The sequence below is a fragment of the Ceratotherium simum genome, chromosome 35 (genome assembly GCF_057802395.1).
Source record: "Ceratotherium simum simum isolate JZ-2026a chromosome 35, ASM5780239v1, whole genome shotgun sequence".
Taxonomy (NCBI): Eukaryota; Metazoa; Chordata; class Mammalia; order Perissodactyla; family Rhinocerotidae; genus Ceratotherium; species Ceratotherium simum.
The window spans coordinates 16,054,255-16,078,926 of NC_141934.1; the positions used below are offsets into that span (position 1 = coordinate 16,054,255).

General features: G+C 43.0%; 1 protein-coding gene across 3 annotated transcripts in view; it reads right to left on the bottom strand.

Annotated features, from left to right (window-relative positions):
• TMEM233 (transmembrane protein 233) overlaps positions 1-24,198 on the bottom strand; it is a 38,574-nt gene extending 14,376 nt beyond the window's left edge. For all 3 annotated transcript variants that reach the window (XR_015549978.1, XM_004429926.3, XM_014787073.2), the window contains exon 1: positions 23,837-24,198. Coding sequence is in view for 2 of the 3 variants with exons in the window: in XM_004429926.3 (XP_004429983.1) it covers positions 23,837-24,022 (186 nt within the window). In the remaining variant the exon portion in view is untranslated. The remainder of the gene's footprint in view (positions 1-23,836) is intronic.
• Positions 24,199-24,672: the final 474 nt, after the last annotated feature.

The following is a 24,672-nucleotide window of genomic DNA, read 5'->3' on the forward strand; positions in this document are numbered from 1 at the left end:
TAATAATGATGACAGATAACATTTATGGAGTATTTATTACGTGCCAGGCACTGTGTTAAATATTTTTCAAGAATTATCTCATTGGTTTTCGTATCGACCCTGTGAGGTAGATGCTTTATTATTTCCATTTTACTGATGGGAAAATAGAGGCACAGAGAAGTTAAAGCAATTTGCCCAAAGTCACATAGCTAGTTTGGTAAAGTGTGCATGTGTGTGTGTGTGTGTGTGTGTGTGTGTGTGTTTGTATATACATGCACACACACACACTCTCAGAGTTTTTTGTTATTGTTTTCTTTTTCTTCCAAAAATATGAGTAGTATTACACTAAACTTGCTGTTCTGCAACTCCGTTTTTCCACTAATCCAGGGTGGGCAAGTTTCCAAGCTAGTGCTTCGAGGTCTTTCATTCCTGTTTTGTTTCTCCAGTCACGATTTAAAATAATGAGTTATATGGATAGACTTCCTAATGTCACATTAGCCTTGCATTCTTGGGGTAAACTTAATTTGTCATGTTGCATTTTTTTGGGAACTTTTTGTTTTCAAATAGCTTCAAACTTACAGCAAAGTTGTGAGCAAAGTTGTCTCATTCTTTTTAATGGTGTCGTAGTAGTCACTTAAATGGTCCCACCTCACCAATAGACATTTCAGTTATTTAAAGTTTGTTACAATTACATAATATGCTATAGCGGACATCCTTATTCATATATTTTTGCACACGTGTGAGCCTATCCATAGAATGGATTCCTAGGAACGCAATTGCTGAGTCAAAGGGTAGATGTACCTGGAGAGATAGAGTCAAATTGCCCTGCAAATAAACTACACAAATTTACACTCCCACTAATAGTATTTAAGTCCCCTTTCCCCCACATCTTTGCCAACACTGTATATTATCCATCTATTTTTTGCCATTGTGATAGGTGAAAAAGAATCTCACAATAACATTTCTTTGATTAGTGGTGATATTGAGCTATTTTTACATCCTTCAGACCTCTGCTCAAATGTCTTCTCCTTACAGAGGCTTTCTCAGACCAGCATATCTAAAACTCTCCCTGGTAAGTAATACAGTGACTGAAACATAGAAGGAGATTAATAAATAATTATTGTATGGATGAATGTTTATTGGTCAAATGTATTTCTTCTTGGTGAACTTTATACTTATATCCTTTGTCCAGTTTTCTATTGGTTTGTCTTTTTCTTATTGATTTGCAGGAACTTTTTATATATTATAGATCAGCACTATGCAATAGAAATATAACAGGAGCCACATATGTAATTTTAAATTTTCTAGTAGCCATATTAAAAAAGTAAAAATAAATAGGAGAAATTAACTGTAACAATATATATTTTATTTAACCTAACATGTCCAAAATATTATCATTAAAACCTATGGTCACTAGCCATATTTCAAGTACTCAGTAGTCACATGTGGCTAGTGGCAACTGTACTGAATAGCACAACAGATAATATACCTTAATCTGTTATGTATGTTGCAAAATTTTCTCCCGGTTTCTCCTGGTCCATTGTCTTGTTTTTCCCCAAATTATAACTTCTATTTTTATATAGATTAAGGCTCACAAGAAGTTGCAAAGATAGTACCAAGAGTTCCCATGTACCCTTTACCGAGCTTCCCCTAATGATATCTTACATAACCACAGTACTTGGTCAAAACCGGAAGACTGATTGGATGTGATACTATTAGCTCAGGCACAGACACTATTCAGACTTCACCAGTTTTTACGTGTACTCTTTTTTTTTTGTATGTGTATAGTTCTATGAAATTTTGTCCCATGTAGATTGCAGGGACCATCACACCAAAGAAATTCTCTCACGTTACCCCTTATAAGTCCCATCCTTCCTCCATGTCCACGTCCATGGTCTTTTAACTTATATTTGTGGTTCTCGGACATTGCTCGGAGTTCCTTTCTGAGCTGTAGACCTCCTAATTTCATAAACTAACCTCCCTTATTTTAAGGTGCTAGGTAGCAAGTTGCTGCCTCTGTTCACCATGCAAAGTATGTTAAAAAGAAGGACCTTTAGTTTCTTTCCAGTTTTTCTTTTCCTCTGTGAGGCAAATGAACCTTTCTCAGAATGGAGAAGAAATGGAGTCCCCAGCGGTGCCTTTTGCCTTTTCTCTGAGCCTGGGCTTATGCTGGCAAAATGCAACAGTCGTCGCAAAATCTAATAAGAGAGTCCAGGTCTTGGTCAGCTGCCTCGAGCCAGCAAAGGTCACGCTTTGATAGAAAAGTGGGCAAGTTCCTTTCTCCTGTAGTAAATACTAACGACATCATGGTCACTGCATCTAGTTATTTCAAGCTTATTTATGCATCCTTTTCCCGGATGGATGCATGATACTCAAATACTCATGGAAAGAAGGTCGGTCAGGACCCAGAAATGAGGGTGACTGTCTCTGTGCTCAACCTCAAGAAAGCTGCAGCAAGAAGCAGAAAGACTGTGTCATGAGGCTGTGCAGCCAAGACTCCCAGCCACCTGTCAGAAGGTACAGGCAACTCCTGGCATCCACATTTCCAAGAAGGAAAAATCCAGAAAAACCCCATACATTTTGATAACTGGAGTTGAACACTGGTGGGTCCAAATGGTAAAGCTCCTCCACTGTCTTGAGCCAGAAAAATACGGAAAGTCCTTTGTCCTTTCTCTCTGGTCTCAGAGCAGAACTCTTGCTGCATCCCCCATGATGCTAGATGAGACAGCGTCACCTATGGGGTGGCCGCCAGGTACAGATCTGAGATGAAACTCTCCAAAGTTATACTTTTTGTATTCCCCTATGTTGATGGTCCCCAACTCTGGCTGCACCTTAGAATTACCCAAAGGGGTTTAAAAAATTCCTATGTCCAAGCCCCATCCCAGACCAATGGAATCAGGATCTCTGCGGATGAGATGCCAGCATCAGTATTTTTTGAAAGCTTCCCAGGTCATTCTGAGAAGAGCTGAGAACCACTATCCTAGATGAATAGCCATTCATTCATTCATCCATTCATTCAAAAACTATTTACTGAGCACCAACTATGTGCCAGGCACTGTTCCCTGTCCTCACAGAGCTTACATTCTGGTGAAGACCACAAATAAATAAGTAAACATGCAAAGAAACAAGATGATCACAGAAAATTATTAAGGCAAGAAATATGGGGCAGGGGGATGGAGCTCTCGCTGAGGTGGGGGCAGGTAGACTGAGACCTGGAGACTTGAGAAGAGACCAGACCTGCAAAATACAGGGAGAGGAGGATGCCAGGCAGAGGAAACAGCAAGTGCAGAGGTCTAGAAGTGGGAAACAATTTTTTTGTTAAAGGTACTCAAGAAAACCCAGTGTGGCTGAAACGTAGAAGAGAAGGAGGGAGGAGAGAGAGAGAGAGATGAGACAAGGCTGGAGGCGGAGCCAGGGTTATTTTAGTTATAATAATAAATTATCATGTTAAAATTGTAGTTAATATTTATGAAGTACCTATTCTGTGCCAGGCCTTGGACTAACCACTTTGTGTGCATCCTATAATCAAATCCTCAAAATAACCCTCAAGGGAGTAAAAAAAATTTATCCCCCATTTTACAGATGAGAAAACTGAGACTCAGAAAGAGGGAAGCAAATAACATTTCTGCTTTCAAAGGCAACTTGCTAAGGGGGCTACAGACTTAAGCAAAAGATAGTGAGTTCATCTACAAAGCCCTTACGATGACAACTTCATTATGTCCTGAAGAACCTAGGAGCTAGAGTTAACGCATTGTTGATAACCCAGCATTAGGTAGCTGACTTGATTCTAACTTAATAAGAATTTGGGCACTGATTAAAAAAATAGGGCAAATAGATCTCCAATCTGTGCTACTGATCTCCCTGCCAAAAATTCATTCATTTACTTTGTTCTTGTCTGCCACCAAATGTGCTCAGAATTTCCACATTCACCCTCAAGAAAAAATTAGCCCCCAAACACAAAATAATAACAATGGAAGACATCGTCAGTTATTTTGTATTTTGGCTTCCTGGATATTATGGAGTAAATGAGTTAATACACATAAAGTGTATTAGAACAGTGCTTTGGAAGTAGTATCAATGAGCTTTGGCTATTATATTATGATGTCATATGCTGACTGATGAAGATGAAAACACGTGAGCTAGTAAATATACTTTGGTGTGTTCCACTTAACCCTTGTTCAATTGCTTTTGCTTCTAACTGTATCCGGTGTCATTTCTGTTACCTGGGACAGGTAACAGAGTGAAGCCTTAGCAGCCAGTGACACCTCAGTGGGAAGTAGCTTTTCTGGAAAGCTTCTGAAATCTGATAATGCCCTATGAGAATAGAGCATAAGACACTTGTGTGGGTGGATGGGATGGGAGCCTCGAGTGGCCTTGGCTTGAAACCTGTCCTGGACTCCCTGTTGCCCTCAGAGAGGGAGTCACATTCTCTCTTTTTTTTTATTGAGGTCACATTGGTTTATAACATTATACAAATTTCAAGTGTACATCATTATATTTCAACTTCTGTATAGACTGCGTCATGTCCACCACCAAGAGTCTAGCTGCCCTCTGTCACTATACACACGTGCCCCTTTGCTCCTTTCACCCTCCCCCAACCCCATTTCCCTCTGGTAACCACAAATCTGTTCTCCTTTTCTATGTGTTTGTTTGTTTGTTTGTTTGTTTATCTTCCACATATGAGTGAAGTCATATAGTAATTGTCTTTCTCCATCTGACTTATTTTGCTCAGGATAATTCCCTCAAGGTCCACCCATGTTGTCAGAAATGGCAAGATTTTGTCTTTTTTTTGTGTGTGTGTGAGGAAGATCAGCCGTGAACTAACATCCATGCCAATCCTCCTCTTTTTGCTGAGGAAGACTGGCCCTGGGCTAACACCCATGCCCATCTTCCTCCACTTTATGTGGGATGCCGCCACAGCATGGCCTGACAAGCGGTACATCGGTGCGCACCGGGGATCCAAACCCTGGGATGCCAGCAGCAGAGCGCGTGCACTTAACCGCTCCGCCACAGGGCCAGCCCCAATATTTTGTCTTTTTTATGGCCGAGTAGTATTCCATTCTATATATATACCACATCTTCTTTATCGATAAGGGGTTAATATCCAAAATATATAAAGAACTCATACAACTCAACAACAAAAAAACAAACAACCCGATCAAACAATGGGCAGAGGATATGAACAGACATTTTTCCAAAGAAGATATACAGATGGCCAACAGGCATATGAAAAGATGTTCAACATCACTAATTATTAAGGAAGTGCAAATCAAAACTACAATGAGATATCACCTCACGCCCATCAGAACTGCTATTATTAAAAAGACAAGAAATAACAAGTGCTGGAGAGGATGTAGAGAAAAAGGAACTCTCATACACTGCTGGTAGTGCAGTACTGGTGCAGCCTCTATGGAAAACAGTATTAAAATTTCTCACAAAATTAAAAACAGAAATACCATGACCCAGCTATTCCACTCTGGGTATTTATCCAAAGAACACGAAAACACTAATTTGGAAAGATGCATGCACCCCTGTGTTCATTGCAGTGTTATTCACAATAGCCAAGACTTGCAAGCGACCTAAGTGCCCATCAACACGTGAGACTCACATTCTTAATCATGGCCGTCTGAGCCCGGTGGGGTCTGGCCCCAGTGTGCCTGTCCAGCCTCTTTCGGAGCCTTCCTCCTTGCTCACCACCGCCCTCTTTCCTGCCCCGGTCTTCATCAGGTCATTTCCTCTGCTTGGAGCCCTCTTCCCTCTCTGTCTCATGTGGCCAGTGCCTGCTCATTCTTCCGGTCTCGGCTTACAGGTCAGTTTCCTCAGGGCAGCCTTCTCAGGCCACATCACCGTAAGGTCCCCTGACCTGTGCTCTGACTCAGCTCTGGTTCATCTAGTTCATGTCTCTTGATGCGCCTCATCGTTATTTTACTCTGTCGCTTACTGACTTGAGTGTTTGTCTCCACCACCTGACTGTGAGCCCCATGGGGACAGACATTATGTCCCTTTTTACTCACCACTCTATTTCCAGTGCCTAACGCAGGGCCTGACACTTAGCATTCCCTTACTTCCCTTACATGAGGTTGGATCAACAGAAAACCAGACTAATACACAAACAAAACAAGCAAACAAACACTGAAATGAAACAATTGACCAGCTTAACTTTCTGACCAAGGCGACCAGTTATTTTGGTACTAATAGAAGAGAGGGTGAACTGAGTCACCTAACTTTCTGTCTCAGAGTTCTGAAGGGTGGAATTCTGCCTTAGAATGGCAGACACGGGTTTGCTGTCTGGATGACCAGAAGAAGGAATTTTTGGCTTGAGGTCAAGTGCTCATGAAGGAATTTCAGTCCTTTAGCCTTTATGTCATGAGCTAGAGTCACTGACAATTTTTCACTTAAATGGAATCCACCCTCCACCTCCCATATTTGTATATGTGTATGTGAATTGTGCTGTGCCCCATTTTATTACAGACAATGCTATACAATAGATATATGGATCTTTAATATGGTAGTAGCCAAACTCAAAGGATAATAAGGGTTTGTAGGAATGGCTCTGAATCTCATTTTCCTCATTTGGAAAACGGTGATAATAATATCCACAGCACAGGCTGGTTGTGAGGCTTAATAGAGATGAGTGTAAAAGGTCCCAGAACGATCTCATTTAATCTTGAAAACAATGTAGAGAGGTCTGCATTAACATTTCCATTGTATAGATGGGAAAACCTAGGCTCAGAGAAGTTAGACGAAGGGGCGAGCTGGGACTTGAACCCAGGAGTTGAGTGCAGAGCCTGAGCCGACACAGTGTATGCCTTTGAATCTGTTGCCAGCCCAGTGTTCATGTTGGGAGCCAAAGGAGAGAGACTACAAGCAAAAAAAGAAGGAATTGTTTCACTAAACTCTGTGACACATAGACTTCTCCAACAACGTTCACAAAGCAGAAAGAAGCAAGGCCCAGACATCCTGCTAAAGAGGAGAAAATATTTGTAAATTACACATCTGATAAGGGACTTGTATCCAGAATATATAAAGGATTCTTAAAACGTAACAATAAAAGGACAAACAACCCAATTAAAAATGGGCAAAGAATCTGAATAGACATTTCTCCAAAGAAGATATATAAATGGCCAATAGGCACATTAAAAGACGCTCAGTACTATGAGTCATTAGCAAAATGCAAATCTAAACCACAAGATACCCACTAGGATAGCTAGAATAAAAAAGATAGCTAGAACAAAAAAGACAGACACTGACAAGTGTTATTGAGGATATAGAGAAACTGGAACCCCCATACACTGCTGATGGGAGTGGAAAATGGCACAGCCACTTTGGAAACAGTCTGGAAGTTCCTTAAAAAGTTAAACATAGAGTTACCATATGACCCAATAATTCCACTCCTAGGACCATACTCAAGAAAACTGAAAACATATGTTCACACAAACTTGTACATGAATGTTCATGGCAACATTATGTATAATAGCCAAAAGAATGGAATTATCCCAAATGTCCATCAACAAATGAAAGGAAAAACAAAATGTAGTCTATCCACACAATGGAATATTATTCAGCCTTAAAAACGAGGAAGTACTGATACATGGTACGACATGGATGAACCTTGAAAACATTATGTGAGGTGAAAGAAGCCAAACGTGAAAGACCACATAATGTATGATTCCATTTATATGACGTGTCCAGAAGAGGTAAATTCATAGAGACAGAAAGCAGATTAGTGGTTGCCAGGGGCTGGGAGGACAGGCATGGGGGTGGTGGATGGGGAGTGACTGCTAATGGGTGTGGGATTTATTTTTGGGGTGATGAAAATTTATTGGAATTAAATAGTGGTGATGATTGCACAACCTTGAGGATATACTAAAAACCACTACGTTGTACACGGTTTTGTTTTTTTAAAGAAGCAAGACCCAGTGACAGAGCTTTTGCACCTTGAGGGCTCCAGTGGACCAGTGGTGGAGCCCAGAGAAGCCAGTGGGGTCTGGCAAGAGATGGTGGCAGGGCTTAGAAGCAGCCTGGGGGAGCCTGATGGTTACCCCAGTGCCCACTGGAAGCAGAAGCCAGGCCCTGGAGGTATCAACTGTTAGCAGATTAGACTTTTTGTGTGAGCATGTGAGAAACACCTCTTAGAAATATGGAAAGGAATTTTGTGGGGAGTTGACTTAGCAGGGAGGGACATGGTGGATATTACTTTTACCAAGGTGAACATTACTATCCCTTATTCACGGAAAAAGTTTTATTCTAAATGTTGTTTCTCATTAAGTATTAACAAAAAGGAGAAAAATTAATGTCCTAAACTTTTGAGATAGATTTGGCTGTAGTAAGTATTTAGACATATTCCCTGCATACCTGGGAGAAGAAATGAGACCATTATCAGTCCATTTCCAGCTAAAAAATTTAATTTTCTTACCTCTTATCAAGGGACTTACAATTTCTGTTTTATTACTAATAACTTGAGCTCCTTTAATGCAGAATTAACTCCTCTACCAGAAATTTAAGAATTTATGTTCTCACCTTGCTTATTTATAAAATATATCCCACAGATTTCTGATGTCTTTTTTTTTCTTTTTTAGGCTATATGCAATGAAGAAAATGTTGGGAAAATAAATAAGTTTAAATATTTTATGTTAAAATTACTGTGAAAAAAATATTCCAGTGACCTGGACTATTGTTTATTGATGTAAGTCCCGTTTAAATTCACAGGTCATTAATGTCTAGGGAAACTGGCACCAAGACAAAAACAGGTCTTGCTTCAGTGACCAAATTAGCTTCGAGTAATTTTTCTAGTTTGGAATGAATGTTGAAATAAGAGTAACCCAAAAATTGGCCCAAAATGTGGGAGCAGGTTGGCTGGAGACCAGGGCAAAGTAATGGTCTGTTAAGAGCTCTTCTGTGATGCCCCACTGGATAACAGAGCCCTAGCTTTTCATTTTGTGGCTTATTCTGGGATTCCTTCCTTGGGCAGTTAAATCCATTTTAAGTGGATGACATAGATGTCAGAGCTTATGCCTGGAACACACCAAGCTTATTCTATCCCAGGGCCTTTGCACTTCCTGGCTCTGCCCAGATCTTCCCCTGGCTGGCTTGTTCTCTTCCTTCAGCCTTTGCCAATCACTCTTTCTAAAGTAGAATCTCTTCTCCACCATCTGCCCCCACTAGTCCTTCTCTCTCATACTTCCCTGTTTATTCTCTTCACAGCGCTTATCACTCTGAAATGATCTCGTTTATGTGCTAACCTGTGTATGACCTGTCTTCCCTCACTCGTAGGTAAGTTCCTGGAGAGCCGAGACCTCGACTGTTTCATTTGACAGGCAGGGGAAGGCTGTGGTTGTCCTGTGCAGCCCATGGAGGACTGGGTAAGTCTGCCCAATCTGGGGGCGGAGTGGATCCCTTGGCTGTGGATCTGAAGCCACACTCTCCAAATAGCTCATCTGTTTGTTTCCAGTGTCTTATTTCTTAATTGGTTCAGAATTCTTGAGGGGAAGAATTCTTCGCTGACCCGACAGGTAGGCTGCTCCTATTCACTGAGAACCAGTTGGCTCAGATGCCTAAAATGTCAGCGTATAAAGCTGGCATTCATCTACAGGGTCGCCATGGTGTCTGGCACACAGTAAGTTTCAAAAATTGTTGAATGAACGAATGAATGTGGGAGAACCCCCCCTCCCTGCTTTCTACCTCTGAGAAATGGTGGCAGAAAGTCTCTCAGGTGCTGTGGTGCCTTCTCTGAGGGGACCAAGCACACTCAAGAGATGTTTCTTTGTGTTGGCTGAAAGCTCTCCTCCCTCATCTGAATTCCCTCTCCCAGCTTTTCTCTTTGAACTTCAGAGCTAACTGCCACCCAACTAGCTTCCTATCATGGCGGCAGGGGCCAGGGACAGCCATAACTGGAAGAGGAGGCTGGAGACCCAGGCTTTCTCTGTCTTTGCCCATGCAGATGTCTATTTGCTATACCCTCTGCCTCCTCTGTTTTCCTTCTCATTGAAAATGGGCCTTGGACTTTGCCACAATCAAACACAAATGTGGAAGAGATTTTGGGCAGCTCACAGGATGTTTGAAGTGATGGAGATATTCTTTCTGGTGTCTGTCATTTCCTTCTGTTGGAGGATACTGAGGAGCTAGTGTGGCCCAAGGGAAGAGATTAGGAACCACATGTCCTTCAAAAGCATGAAGATCTTATCTCAGTAGCATCAGGTGCCCTCTATGTGGTTGAGAGACAGAACAAAAAAGTGGGCTTAACTACGGAAAAAAGTATGGAGGGTCCTCAAAAAATTAAAAATAGATCTACCACATGATCCAGCCATTCCACTTCTGGATATATATATCCAAAGGAAATGAAAACAGGATCTTGAAGAGATATATGCTCTCCCATGTTTATTGCAGCATTATTCACAGTATGGATGAATGGATAAACAAGTTGTGGTATATAGATACAATGGAATATTATTCAGCCACGAGAAAGAAGGAAATCTTGCCATTTGGGACACCTTGGTGGACCTTGAGGACACTATGCTATGTGAGATAAGTTAGACAGAGAAAGACAAATGCTGTATGATATCACTTATGTGTGAAATCTAAAAAAGTTGAACTCATAAAAACAGAGTGGAATGGTGGTTACCAGGGGCTAGGGGGCTGCAGAATAGGAGAGATGTTGTTTAAGGGTACAAACTTGCAACTAGTAGATAAAGAAATGGAGATCTAATGCACAGCACAGTGATTATTATAGACAACGATACTGTATTATAAGCTTCAAACTTGCTAAGAGACTAGATCTTAATTATTCCCACCACAAAAAAGAAGTGCTAATTGTGTGACATGATAGAGATGTTGGTTAATGCTCCAATGGCAATCATATTGTGATATATAAATATATCAAATCAACATGCTGTACATCTTGAACTTACACAGCATTACATAGTCAATTATATCTCAAAAAAAAATGTGGGCTTATATTAGTGGAGGTGAGCCTCTGCTTAGGTAAAAACTCAGTAAAATTGGAACGAAAACAACAAAACTGCTGATATTTTCCAAGCAAATATCAGAATAAAACAGCATTTGTCTTGGGTTAACCATAGAGCCGACCATTTCAGCTTGTTAAGAACATATGATTTAGAGCAAGAATCACCTTTCGAGACGGAGAAGTATTCACTATTTTTTTTTTTACCAACCCCTTTCTCCTTCTTTTTGAAGATTTTTTCTTTTTATCGTCTTCAGAACAATTCTTATTTCTGACTAGAAGTGAGGTCTATAACTATCCATAATCCTGCCACTTAGAGAAAATGATTGTAGACATTTTGGGATATTTTCCAGCCATTTTTCCCCCCTTGCATGTGAGTGCATGTATACAGTTATGTGAATACCTTTAATTGATAAAGAATGTGGAATCTCATTGCACATACAACTTTATATTCTGTCTTCTTTTTTGTTTTCTTGATCTTTTACCTTAAACATTTCCCTGCATTGTAAAAATTCTTCAAAAGCATGATTCTCATAGTTATGTAACATTCCACATTATAAATGGATGTATTATAATTTACATAGTCAATCTCCTATGTTGGAATCAAATTAATATCCATCTCTAATTTTTCCCATTTAAACCATCACAGCAATGACAAATATTAATTAAACAGTTACTCTGTGCCAGACACCCATGCTTCATGTTTATTAAGTCATTTTATAATTCACTTCATAACTAATGCTGGGACGAGCATCTAATAGGTAAGGTTATGCCTCTCCATTTAGTTAAATTTTTTTTTTTTAATTTTAATCTCTTGGGGAAGATTTCTTTGTATAGCTCTTGCATGTTTCCTAGGTTTATTTCTGGTGTTTTTTATTTTTGTTTGCTATTGTGACTATGCCACTATTTTGATCTATTGAGTTGCCAATACTGAAATCCTAATTTTAGAATGTGTTCCCTTTTCTTTAAAACATCTCTTCTCTCTTTCAAAACCATCCTCATCTCCATCATCCCTTTATCTCTAGTACATATTTGGCCAGTGGGAAGTAAGTGAGATTTTCTCTCTTTCTCCCTCTCTCTCTGTCTCTCTCTCTCTGCCACTCTGTTTCTGTCTCTGTCTCTCTCCCTTTCTCTCTCTCTCACACACACACATACTCACACCTGTGTAGACTTTACATCCATGCCTGAAGATAGTCTGAGATACTTTTGTCCAGTGTAAGAACTTTCTTTATATAGATCAGTATTGTCTTAGATCCCAAACTTCTAGATCGCACCCTCCATCAAAACAGCTTGATGCCCGTGGGCACTTGGTAAATATTTTTAGTAATAATGTCTGAGTTTTCAGATGACTTTGGGATTTCTTGTTTAGAATTTGCTTACGCCTAAGTTTCTGTGCCTAAAGGTAGTGTTGGGAATTCAGAGACCAGGCTTGCAGATCACAAGGCCCATTTCCTCGTCATCACCATTCATTCATGCTTGTCGGTCTCCTTTTTGGGCTCCCAGGCTATATCTCTCCATAAATACGGAGGACAAGTGAAAATTTTTGCCTATTGTTAAAACCAAAAAGCTGGAGAAGAATTATGCCAGGCTTGATTGAAAGTATTATATGATGCTTCTTATACTGATGGGGCAAGTCTGTGAAAAGAGAAAGCTTTCGGAACATCCAAGCTGTGTTCCAATCAAAGGGTAAGGCATAGCCATCTGATTATAACGCTTCAAGAGGCTAGACTGCAAACTCCATGGGGGCAAGGACTGTCGTGTTTGATTCTGGCCACTAGTGTCACCTTTCTGAGGCTTGTTTCCTCGTGAAGAACATGGATAACAGCTTTCTTGCATACCTTGCTGGGATTTTGCAAGAAACAAGTGAAATTGTGTCCATATGAAAATGCTTTGAGAAGTAAAGGCATATGGTCAAATGTAATAATAATAATAATAATAATAATAATAAATGATAATAATAGCAATACCACACTATCAAAATTATCCAGAACAAAGAACAGATGAAGTTATCAGAAGAAAGAGTTGAACGCGGGAGGTATAACGGAGAGTAAAGGAAACAGAAAGACAAATTCCTGAATTTCACCCGTAGAAAAGAGAATGAGGGAGGAATAATATAAGCAAAAGTCTGGCTAGGGAGACCCATTAAAAATACCTGTTTTGGAAGAAAGGAGCACAGGTGGGTCTACAGGGCAAGAACGTTAGGGATGGAATACCCTGCGGTACTCCCATGTCAACAGTGGCTCAACTCATTAAAAGTGGAACCAATGTATCATTAAGAACAGTATTTCCCAAAGTGTGTTCTGTGGCTTATTAGCCTTAGATCAAAGGATCCTGGACAATATGCTTAGCAAGTGGTCCATGCTATGCTGTTCCATTAAAGAGCCACCAGGCACAGTGGTTGGCCAAAGGCTTCAAGACACCCCAAAGGAAAAGAAACAGTTCACTTCTGCTTAACTTAGCATTTACCTTCTCAATTTCATCCTCCTATTCCCTGCCCTCTTTTTGGGTCAAACTTTTTAACATGAGGCAGAACCAGTTGTCTGAGAAGCACGGGTTTGGAAAGTCTGGCTTAATTCTTGAACTTGCAGAACCGGAGGTTTTCAGATATGTTCAGGCTCATGCTCTGAAGGCATCGCACTTCTGGATGAGGATATTTGAACTGAAGTGTCGTGCCCTGGACTAGCAAGTTGAGAATAGAGATCAGTTTCCAAACGTGGACCCACTGATCTGCAGGGTGAGGATGTCGGTGAGCTCCAGACCAGCTGGGAAAACTATCCTTGGGAACCAAGCCTTGGCCAACCTCTCAGCAACTCTTGGCATTAGCCTGGGTCTCCTGGACATTTTCCAAAAAAGTTTTGGCAGAAATGCAGAATACAGCTGGGGAAGGGAAGGGAATCCTCACAGATAAAACTAGGAGCAAACTTAGGTCTCTGTAACCATTCATTCATTCATTCATTCATTCATCAAACGTGTATGACATGTTGACCATGTTCCTGGCATTGTGCTGAGTGCTGGGGCTAACAGTGCTATCTCAGGGGGCTCACATACACGAATAGGTGCAAGGGAATAAAGGTGCTCTGAGAGAAATCTGTTCAGAGTATAGTGGGGTACAGCCTCGGGGGGGCAATCAAGAAAGGCTTCATGGAGGAGGTGATTTGAAAGAGCAATGGAATCTACATTTTAACACAATCCTCAAGTGGTTAAAGTTTGAGAAGCACTGTTCTAGGATGTGAGTCCTCCTACCTGGCCTCTCCTTGATGATGATTTGAAGGTGTCCTCTGAAGCTATTACTGAAATTCACACATTATAAGTCAGAAATTGTTTGCTTATTAATTAATGACGAACCACACCTCAACCATGGTCTGTTTTGCCAACTCATTTAAATAGCTGCTGCTTTGTTATCTGGGCAGTGTTTAATGACTTTGGGAGGGAGGTTCTGGCTAGACTTCTTTTTCCTTTCTTTTTATTATGGACATCTTCACACATATTAAAAAATTGACAGGGCCGGCCCCGTGGCTTAGCGGTTAAGTGTGCACGCTCCGCTACTGGCGGCCCGGGTTCGGATCCCGGGCACGCACCGATACACCGCTTCTCCAGCCATGCTGAGGCCGCATCCCACATACAGCAACTAGAAGGATGTGCAACTATGACATACAACTATCTACCGGGGCTTTGGGGAAAAAAAAGGAGGAGGATTGGCAATAGATGTTAGCTCAGAGCCGATCTTCCTCAGCAAAAAGAGGAGGATTAGCACGGATGTTAGCTCAGGGCTGATCTTTCTCACAAAAAAAACAAAACAAAAAACAATTGACAGAATAATGTAATGAATCCCCATGTTCCCATAACCCAGCTTCAACAACCATCCAGTAGTGGTCAATCTTGTTTGATCTCTGTCTCCCGTATTATGTTATGACAAAGCCATGATATCATTTTATCAGTAAATTAAAACGGCATTTAAGATGCATTTTCTTTTATAGGAACACACAGATTAACATCTTGAAATAGATGCAGTCTGTACCTCCAATAACCTAAGATTGAAAGGACTTCAACATCAGTTTATATTCTAGATTCCCAAATACTAAATATCAGTGGCCACCCTCTGCCACATAGTGGGGAAACTTACGAAAGTAGCTGACGAGGCAGGGGCTGCTTGGGCAACATGCATATCTGTAAAATCTATAAAATCTGTATCTATAACACAGCTGTCCAACAATGACACACTTTAGGTAAGGTCTTTATCATCTGGGACCATCTTAAGGCTCTAGAGAGCTTCAAGTGAAGGAATTCATAATAAATAAGTCACAGGGGTCCATAATATTAACACCCATTTCTCAGCTGACAATCTTGTGGAAAGAGCTGGAGAGGGTTGAGAGAAGTCACACCGAGAGACTCAGTGAACTACAATATTTAGAGCTCCAATTTGTGAGCAGTGTTAAGCCTCCTAGGTCAGCAGCCTGGACCAAGACTTACTATTTCCAAGTTCTGCCCTGGTCACCAAAAAAAAAAAAAAAAAAAAAAAAAAAAAATCTCCCTTCTAAACCTAATTGAAGTCCACTTGAAACATAGCTTTGAAGGATAAGCAGTCCCTGGTGGAGCCTGGGTCAGATGGAAAGAACATCTAGTTTGGTTTGTCTTTCATCCTGTGGGTATTTACTTTCTTTTTGACCACAGGCTTGTCTTCTAGAGCAGGTGTGGTCAGGCTCGGGGCAGGGCTGTGGCTTATGGTGCCAGCCCATGACCAGATAATGGATTTTGACAATGGCTTCAGAGCAACCATCCATTAGCAACTGCATCTTCTGCGGGATTATGAGATCCATTGCCTTGTTTTAAGGAGGATTTCTCTTTGCCTCTTTTCTATGTTAGATTCCTTTTTCTGGATCCTATGTCTTTCTCTTTCTTGATTTACTCCCTTGTTTGAGGGGAGCACATCCTCCCATAGCTTTCTGAGAAAAGGTGTATGGCAGGTAATATTTTTTTGAGATCTCGAATGTCTGAAAATGTCTTCATTCTTTTCTCTCCCTTGAATGATTGTTTGGGTGGGTCTAGAATCAAGGTTGAAAATAATTTTCCTTCAGGATTTTGTTAGTAAACAAAACTAAACAATGTTAGTCATTGTTTCACTACTGTTTAGCTGTCAGCCCTACTGATGTGAATTCCAAAGTCATTATGAATCTATACCTGGCATGTTTCTTCTTCTTGAAGGTTTGCAGGATTGGAGACAAATTTTATCCTTAAATATATGAAATATCACCTTGATGTGCTTTGGTGCACATCTCATTTCATTTATTTTATTGGGTAGTGGGGGACCTTTTTAATCTGGAAACACATGGGTTCAATTCTGGAAACTTTCCCTATACTATTTATTCAATAATTTCCTTTCTTCAATTTTCTTTGTTCTTTTTTTTTTGTTTTTGAACTTTCTGATTAGATGTTGGATTTCTAGGAATGATTCTCAAATTTTCTTATATTTTCTTGACTATTTCCGTCTTTTTTAGAGAATATTTCCTTCCTCTGTTTTTTATTATGGTAAATATACATAACATAAAATTTACCATTTTAACCATTTTTAAGTGTACAGTTCAGTGGCATTAAATATATTCACTTTGTTGTGCAACCATCACCACCGTCCACCTCCAGAATTTTCCCATCTTCCCAAATTGAGACTCTGTATCTGTTAAATAATAATTCCCCATTCCCCTCTCCCTCCAGCCCCTGACAAGCACCTTTCTACTTTCTGTATCTATGAATTTGACTACTCTACGTACCTCATATAAGTGGAATCATACAATATTTGTCCTTTTGTGATTGGCTTATTTCCCTTAGCATAGTGTCTTCAAGGTTCATCTATGTTGTAACATGTGTCAGAATTTCCTTTCTTTTAAAGACTGAATAATATTCCATTGTATGTATATATCACATTTTATTTCTCCATTCATCTGTCGATGGACATTTGAGTTGTTTCCATATTTTCCATCTTTTTGATTTTTGTATTACTTCTTTGAGGTTCCCTTGACTTTAACTACTAATCTTTCCATTGATTTTTTTTAAAATATCTATCCTCATATTTTTAATTCCCAAGAGCTCTGTTTTACTTCTCTGTTTTATTTTTTTCCAACCTGTTCTTGTTTTGTGGACACAACACAGTTTCTTATTTCTCTGAGGATGTTAATCATCTATTCTTGAAGTTTTCTTCTACTTTTTGCATTATTTATTTCCTTACACTTCATTTCTTCATAAACCACAGGTCTCTTTTTTTGTGTGTGTGTGAGGAAGATCAGACCTGAGCTAACATCCATGCCAATCCTCCTCTTTTTCTTTTTTTTTTTTGCTGAGGAAGACCGGCCCTGAGCTAACATCTATTGCCAATCCTCCTTCTTTTTTTTTTTTCCCTTTTCTCCCCAAAGCCCCAGTAGATAGTTGTATGTTATAGTTGCACATCCTTCTAGTTGCTGTATGTGGGACGCCGCCTCAGCATGGCCGGACCAGCGGTGCGTCGGTGCGCGCCCGGGATCCGAACCCAGGCCACCAGTAGTGGAGCGTGTGCACTTAACTGCTGAGACAGGGGGCCGGCCCGTACAGGTCTCTTAATTCAGAAGAATTTCCTGAATGCCTGATAATCTTTGACTGCCTGTTCATATTTGATAGTGAGACACTGAAAAACTTCTTGGAAGTTTTGTGTATGAGGACGGGACTTGTCGATGAGTGGGCATCCTGGGATGACTGGGTGGGAATTTCGTCATTTCTCTGGAGCACTTCTAAATGTTTGTATGTGTAGGTTTTTTCTTTTGTTATGGTCACATCCTTGGAGAAAAGTTCTCCAATCTCCTGCCTGGATGCCAGAGTAAGGGTGCCAAGTTGGGGCAGGGCATGAGGCTTCCTTGTTCAATACGCAGACTTTCCATTAATCCTCTGTTTTCAGTATGGCACCTCAACTTTACTCTCAGCTATGCCTGGTGTCTAGGGCCATTCTGTTTGCCTGGAACCTGTCTTCTTCCAGAGCCAGGAGGGCAGAGACCTTGCTGATCTTATTTACCACTTGATAGAGGCAAAGGAATAGACCGATGCCTGGAATAGAGCTTGACATATAATAGGTGCTCAACAAATATTTGTTGAATTCCATTTAATCTCACCAGAGAGCAAATCTCCCATCTTCTGTCATGGTTGTTGAGGAAGAAGGTGCCTACTGCATGGAGGGGTAGATGATCTCTGGTAGTTTAATGACTTTTTAAATGGACTTGCAAACATTCCTCCTCTCTTCAGCCCTAATCTTTTTTTTTTTATAATTTTTATTTATTTATTTTTTCCCCCAAAGCCCCAGTAGATAGTTGTATGTCATAGCTGCACATCCTTCTAGTTGCTGTATGTGGGACGCGGCCTCAGCATGGCTGGAGAAGCGGTGTGTCGGTGCGTGCCTGGGATCTGAACCCGGGCCGCCAGCAGCGGAGCGTGTGCACTTAACCGCTAAGCCACGGGGCCGACCCTCAGCCCTAATCTTTATTCCTACCTTCAAAGGTGAGATCTTCACTTGGTACCTCCAATTTCTGAGCCTTTCTAGAGTTTTGCAGGGCAAATTGACTTCATTCTTCTTGGCTCCTTTTTCTGCAGGATTTAGATTTCAGTGTTATCTATTCTGTAAAGTTAGTCAATGCTCAACTAACCATTTTCCATCTTCTAAACTTTTGTCACCTCTCTCCCCTCTTTTCCTGTTCTAATTTGTTCTTGGGTGTTTGTACCCTTTTAAATTCACTTACTATCATTTTAGGTGGTTTCAGAAGGGAGTGGAGAGAAACAGGTGTGTTCAGTACTCCATGCTTAACCAAAAGTCTTCCTTGTTTATTTGTATGCGTTTCACTTTCGCATTAATATTTACCTTTAGGCTGCAACAATGATTTATTCCAATGACATATTTACTGGTCATTGCTTTTATTCTTATCAAATTTGCTAGTCTCACTAAAAACGGAAAAACTGCTACTGGAAAAGGCAATGGCTTGTATCCCTAAAATATACACATCATCATCTTCTTCTTCATCATCATCATCATCATCACCACCACCACCACCACCACCATCATCATCATCACCATCACCATCATCATCATCATCATCATCACCATCATCATCACCACCACCATCACCACCATCATCATCATCACCATCACCATCATCATCATCATCACCCTCATCATCACCACCACCACCATCATCATCATCACCATCACCATCACCATCATCATCATCACCACCATCATCATCACCACCACCACCACCACCACTATCATCATCATCATCATCATCATCATCACCACCACCACCACCATCATCATCATCACCATCACCATCACCATCATCATCATCATCACCATCATCATCACCACCATCACCATCACCATCACCACCACCACCACCACCACCATCATGATCATCATCATCAATATTTATTGAGTTCTGGGCAATGAGATGAAAACATTTAACTTCTACCATTTAATCTCCACAACAGCACTTGAGGAGGTACTATCACAACTCTCACTTTACAGGGTTGAAAAACCATGCCTCAGAAAGATTGAGACAGTTGCAGGAAATCACAAATGTCGTAAATAGAAGAAAAGGATTTGAACCTCAATGGTTGGTCTCTAGACAGGTTCTGTAGGTGGGAGGGAGAAGACGTTCTGATAAAAGAAGGCTTATAAATCACCCAATCAAAAGTCATTGGCTATTTTATATCCACACTTAGAGCGATCCAGTTGGTTCAGCTGTGCAAATGATTGTCTCATGACATCATGAAGAATGGAGGCTCGGCATGGACTCAAGTCCAGTCTCTTCAGTTAGGCAGCAAATTCCAGCTACAAAACCAACAGATGGTGAACTCAACCGATAATTGCCATTGCTCCTGCAACTTGCCTGGAACCTGTCTTCTTCCAGATCCAGGAGGGCAGAGACCTTGCTGATCTTATTTACCACTTGATGGAGGTAAAGGAGTAGACTGATGCCCGGACTAGAGCCTGGCATATAAGAGGTGCTCAACAAATACTTGTTGAATGAACATTCTTTCTCCAGGGTCAAAAGCCATGTGGAAATTATGGGGTTCCTTTCAGATGGAATAAACAGAGATAACCAGAGATGAGCAGGGGTATGATGAATGAGGCCTGACAGCCAGCCTGGGATCCACTTTCCAAGCTGTGCCCTGGTGCAGGGCTGCATCTGCATGGAGGAGGGGTGCCATTTTCACATTCAAAGGAACATGCAATATGTGTAGCAGTGGCCTAGTCTAGGGGGAAATTCTTAAGGTATGTGTCTCCGAAATTGAGAATAGGTTAAGTGCACTTTTAACAGATAGACTTTCAATACATGGAGAAGCAAAGACTTCTGTGTCCCTGCCACTGGCAATGCTTGATCCACCAATGTTCTGATACAACCAGCTGTATTGTACTGATGGTGGTGCACTGCCTCACAACCCCCAGGATTTCCCCAGCTTCCGCACGGGGTGGTGGAAAGATCACAGATGCCCACAGCTTGAAGAACACTCTTCTCAAATGTATATTTTTCGAAGTAGTTTCATTATTCCCCAGCACCCACCCCAACTTTGTAATTTTGTAGAAGACTTCTCAGGCTTGGTTTAATAAAGATATCGATTGATTTTTGATTGCTGATTCTTTTTACAGTCCTGGGAACTAGTTATTTTGAGCCTTGTCAATATTTTCCTTACGTCCACGCTTATGTTAATTTGCATTATCTTACAGTGTTTCTTGATTGGGGTGCTACTGACATTTAGGGTAGCTCAGTTCTTCTTTGGGGGACATCTCCAGCACTGCAAGACATTAGTATGCTTAGCCCTTTCCAACAAACGCCAAGAGTGCCCCAAATCACTGAGACACCATAGCCGCTCCCCAACATTTCCAAATGCCTCCAGGGGGAATGGCACCACTCTCAGCAATGGTGTGCCTGCATTTACCACAAGTTACAGAGAAGCGAGATTTGAAACTAGCCAGGACTGAACATCACAAGATATCCTAGGGAAACTACGCACCTGGCAGAGTTGATCAGCTGCCTTCCCCCTGCACACCCTTCGTCTTCCTCTTTATCCTTGGACTTTGGAGTCTTTATCATGAAACTTGTCAAGCCCAGATCTGCACTGTTTCAATGGGAAAAGACGTCCAGTACCTTAGAGGGAGTGCAAGGGGGAGGGTGTAGGAAGCTCTTTTTACAATTTGGGTTTCACTTATTTGATGTTATGTTTGTTTTCATATGTGACAAATGATGTTTCCAGGCTCCAAGCTATCCATCCGTCTGACAATTATTGCACGTACCTAGCACAATGCTGGGGGCTTGACATGCCTTATTCTGTTTAATCCTTACAACAGTTTTGCTCAACTTAAAACACTTTCACATTCCCCTTTTCTAGATGAAGAAACCAAGGCTTTAAAAAGGTATGAAATTTGCCCATAGTCAACTTTTCGACTAAAGTCTGTGTTCTGACAGTAGAATGGTCTCTTGCTATAAAACTATTGAAAAAAGTTTGGGGGAGGGAATGGGGATGAGGGGTCAGAAAAAGGGGTTTCTATTCGAAGCATGTACACATCTTATCCCCTAGGACACACCAAATGGCATCACTAGTATCCAACCTGTCACCACCAGCTGGAGCCTTAGCTCATCTCAGACCAATGGGGAAAAAGGCTCTGCAGGCAGTTTTCTAAGTGGCTCTGGGAAAGGGGTGAATTGGCTGCTGATTCATTAACAAACTAAGATAGAATGTGGGCACCAATGCCGGCCAGAGAGTCTGTTGCTGTCTGGAGAATTCGGCTGCCCATCCTCCCCCGCTTCCTCCAGACCGGGTATCTCTGGAGAGGAAGGAAGAGAGGAAACTGGCTGGTTGGTCCTAAGGAACCTGATATGGTGGCTTCCTTCCGGGGCTCCAGTATGGGAAAGAAGCAGCAGTAAAGCAGACATCGTGATCCATTAACACCATTCATTCATTCATACATGAATTCATTTCATTGTGTTTATTGAGCATCTACCACCCACCAGATTCTCTTCTAGGTGCTGAAGATACGACAATAAACACCTACAAATAGCCCTGTCCCCTAGACCTTATATTCTAATGAGGAGACACAGACACTAAGCATCTTAATAAGTAAAATAAAATACCAGATGGAGAGAAGTGGTTTGGGTGAAAAGCAGCAGGGAAGAGGGAATACAGCTTGTGGGGAGCAGAGACAGCCTCAGGAAGGGACATTTGAGTAAAATCTAATAATGACATCATGCTGGGCACTGTTCAAAGGTTTTGCAATTATTATCTCATTAATACTCACAACAACCCCAAGAACTATGGCTATGATTATTCCCATTTTACAGAGACTGAGGTTAAGAGAGATGCAGTGATTTCTGGAGATCATACAGGTGGTGTGTGGTGGAACTAGGATTTGAACCCGGGCAGTTGGAACTTCAGTGGCTGCACAGTGGAATTTTGGTGCAGATAGCCTACAAATGGAGCTTGGGAAAGGGCAACTTGTGGGCGCAAATGAGACCTCTGTGGGTACCCACGAAGCGAATAGGGTGCCACCCTTGGACAAGTGTGGGCGGACTTGCATGGGGGGAGGGGCAGTGGCTCTAGATCTTCACTGAGCTGAACCTGGACACTCCCGATCTGTAGTTGGGGTGTTCCGTCGCCCAGCTGCAGGCGAAGAGGGCTGGTGGGGGCGGGAGCTCACTGCAGGGTTGTCCCGGAACAGACGGAACCTCACCCCGCCGCCACCCCCGGGCCAGCTGCTCCAGTCAATAAGGCCGGCGCTCGTCGCCCTCCTGGTGGGGTTCGTCTGGGAATTCCTAGGAGGGCTGAAGAGGGCCGCGGAGGCGAGCTCCGGAAAGGCGGACTGGAAGCACCAGCTGCCTCTCCTCGAGAGAGGCGCGCAGTTCGTGAGGCTGGCGCGCAAAGGGCGCGCGGAGCCGCACAGAGCACAGAGTCCACAATGCATTCCCGGGAGCGCCCGGGGCACAGGACAGAGCGGTGGAGGGGTGCCTGGGAGCCCTTGGGGGACGCCAAGAAAGGCGAGGTTAGGGTCTAAGCGCAGCAAAGGAGGGAGGGACTAAGACGTGCGGCGGTAGAAAGAGTAGAAGAGAGGCGAGCGCGCACATTGCTGGCGAGAGACGCATAGGGGGCGCTCAAGAAAGGCCTGGAGAGAGACCGGGCGCGCTGGAAAAAGGGGCCAAGCGGGTGAAGGAGAGAGCCAAGGAGAGGGAGCTGCGTAGGAAGAAGCGGCAAGGAACTGTTGCCCCAGAGAGAGCGTGCCAAAGCGCAGGGCCAGGGGTCAAGGAGAGGGCGTCGGGAATAGCTAGGGAATCCTCAGAAAGTGGCTGAGGGGGCGCCCTGGGCGCAGCAAAGAGAAAAAGGACTGTAGTACGCTCAAAGACAGAGACGGGCCTGGGCGCTGGAAAGCAGGAACATCCGGCGCGACAGGGAGGGGGACGTAAAGCCTGCGCGCTCAGAGAATGGGGCGTGCTGTTGCCTGCAAGAGTGGTGCGCTTTGAGGCTCTAGAAAAGCGGGTTGAAAAGAACCAGACGAGTGCCCAGGAATGTCGGAGGAGGAAGAGATAGAAGATGCAAAGTCCACGGAAGAACTTCCCCGGGTTGGAGAGAGAGTACACCATGGGCGCACTGGAAAGCCGGCCCGGGGAGGTTTGGTCAGGGCTCTGAGCGCCACAAGCAGCGCAGAGGAAGCGCTGATGGTTGTGGGGAGAGTTCCGAGAGCCTGAGAAAGGTGAGGAGAAGGCGCGGAAGACAGAAAACCCCGGGCGCGCGGAGCAGTGAGGAAGGGAGCCGTGGAGAGCGCGCGGGGTCCGCAGGAGGAGCGCAACGCCGCCCACGTCTCCCCTCCCTGGCTGCTCCTGGTCCTAACCCACTCACCATGATGGAGAAGACTAAAGCCACGATGTTGATGGGGTACGCGGGGCAAAAACACGAGACGATGGCGAGCCACAGGTAGTTCTTGGGCATGGGCACGTCCTCCTCGGTCTTGTCATCCTCAGTGTTGGCCTCGGGACTGCTGTCCAAAGCCCTCTTGAAGTCCGAGCTGGGGGCGTACTGAGACATGGGCGAGGCCAGCGGCGCAGGGAGGGCGCAGGAGCGCACGGTCGGCGCGGTCTGGGACTCTGGCCGCCGGCTCGTGGCGAGGCTTTGAAAAGCCAGCGGCGCGGGGCTCAAGGGAGACGTGACCTCACCCCTCCTGCGTCTTCCGCTTGCACCCGCCCGGACTCAGAGACCTGGGCCAAGAGCCTCCGCACAAGAGGGCGGGAGGGAGCAAGGGAGTGAGGGGAGGCGGCGGGGAGGGAGAGGGAGCCTGCCAGCCTGAGAAACAGGGGAAGGGCACTCTGATGGACACACCCAGAGACCATCAGACAGACTCACAGACTCCGGAATAAAAGGAGCCTCAGGGAAGGGGAAAGCAAAGGCCCTTTAAGTTGCAAACTGGCCAGCCTTCGGGCTGAAGATGACCAGCTCATTTTTTTAAGCCACTGAATTTGAATACATTCAGCGTGACAGGAGGAGACCCAACCCTATCCAGTTGGCGACCCAACCCTCTGCAGGTGGCAACAGACTTACTACTTCCTCTCGACTTCAACAATTTGCTTCCCCTGTCCCCATCTCTTCTTCTTATCAGACCTTGAACATTGAGCCACAGTGATTTCTCTTCCCCGACGGGTGGGCAGGGAGCAAGGTGCTCGGCTCTGGGCCCGACCCTT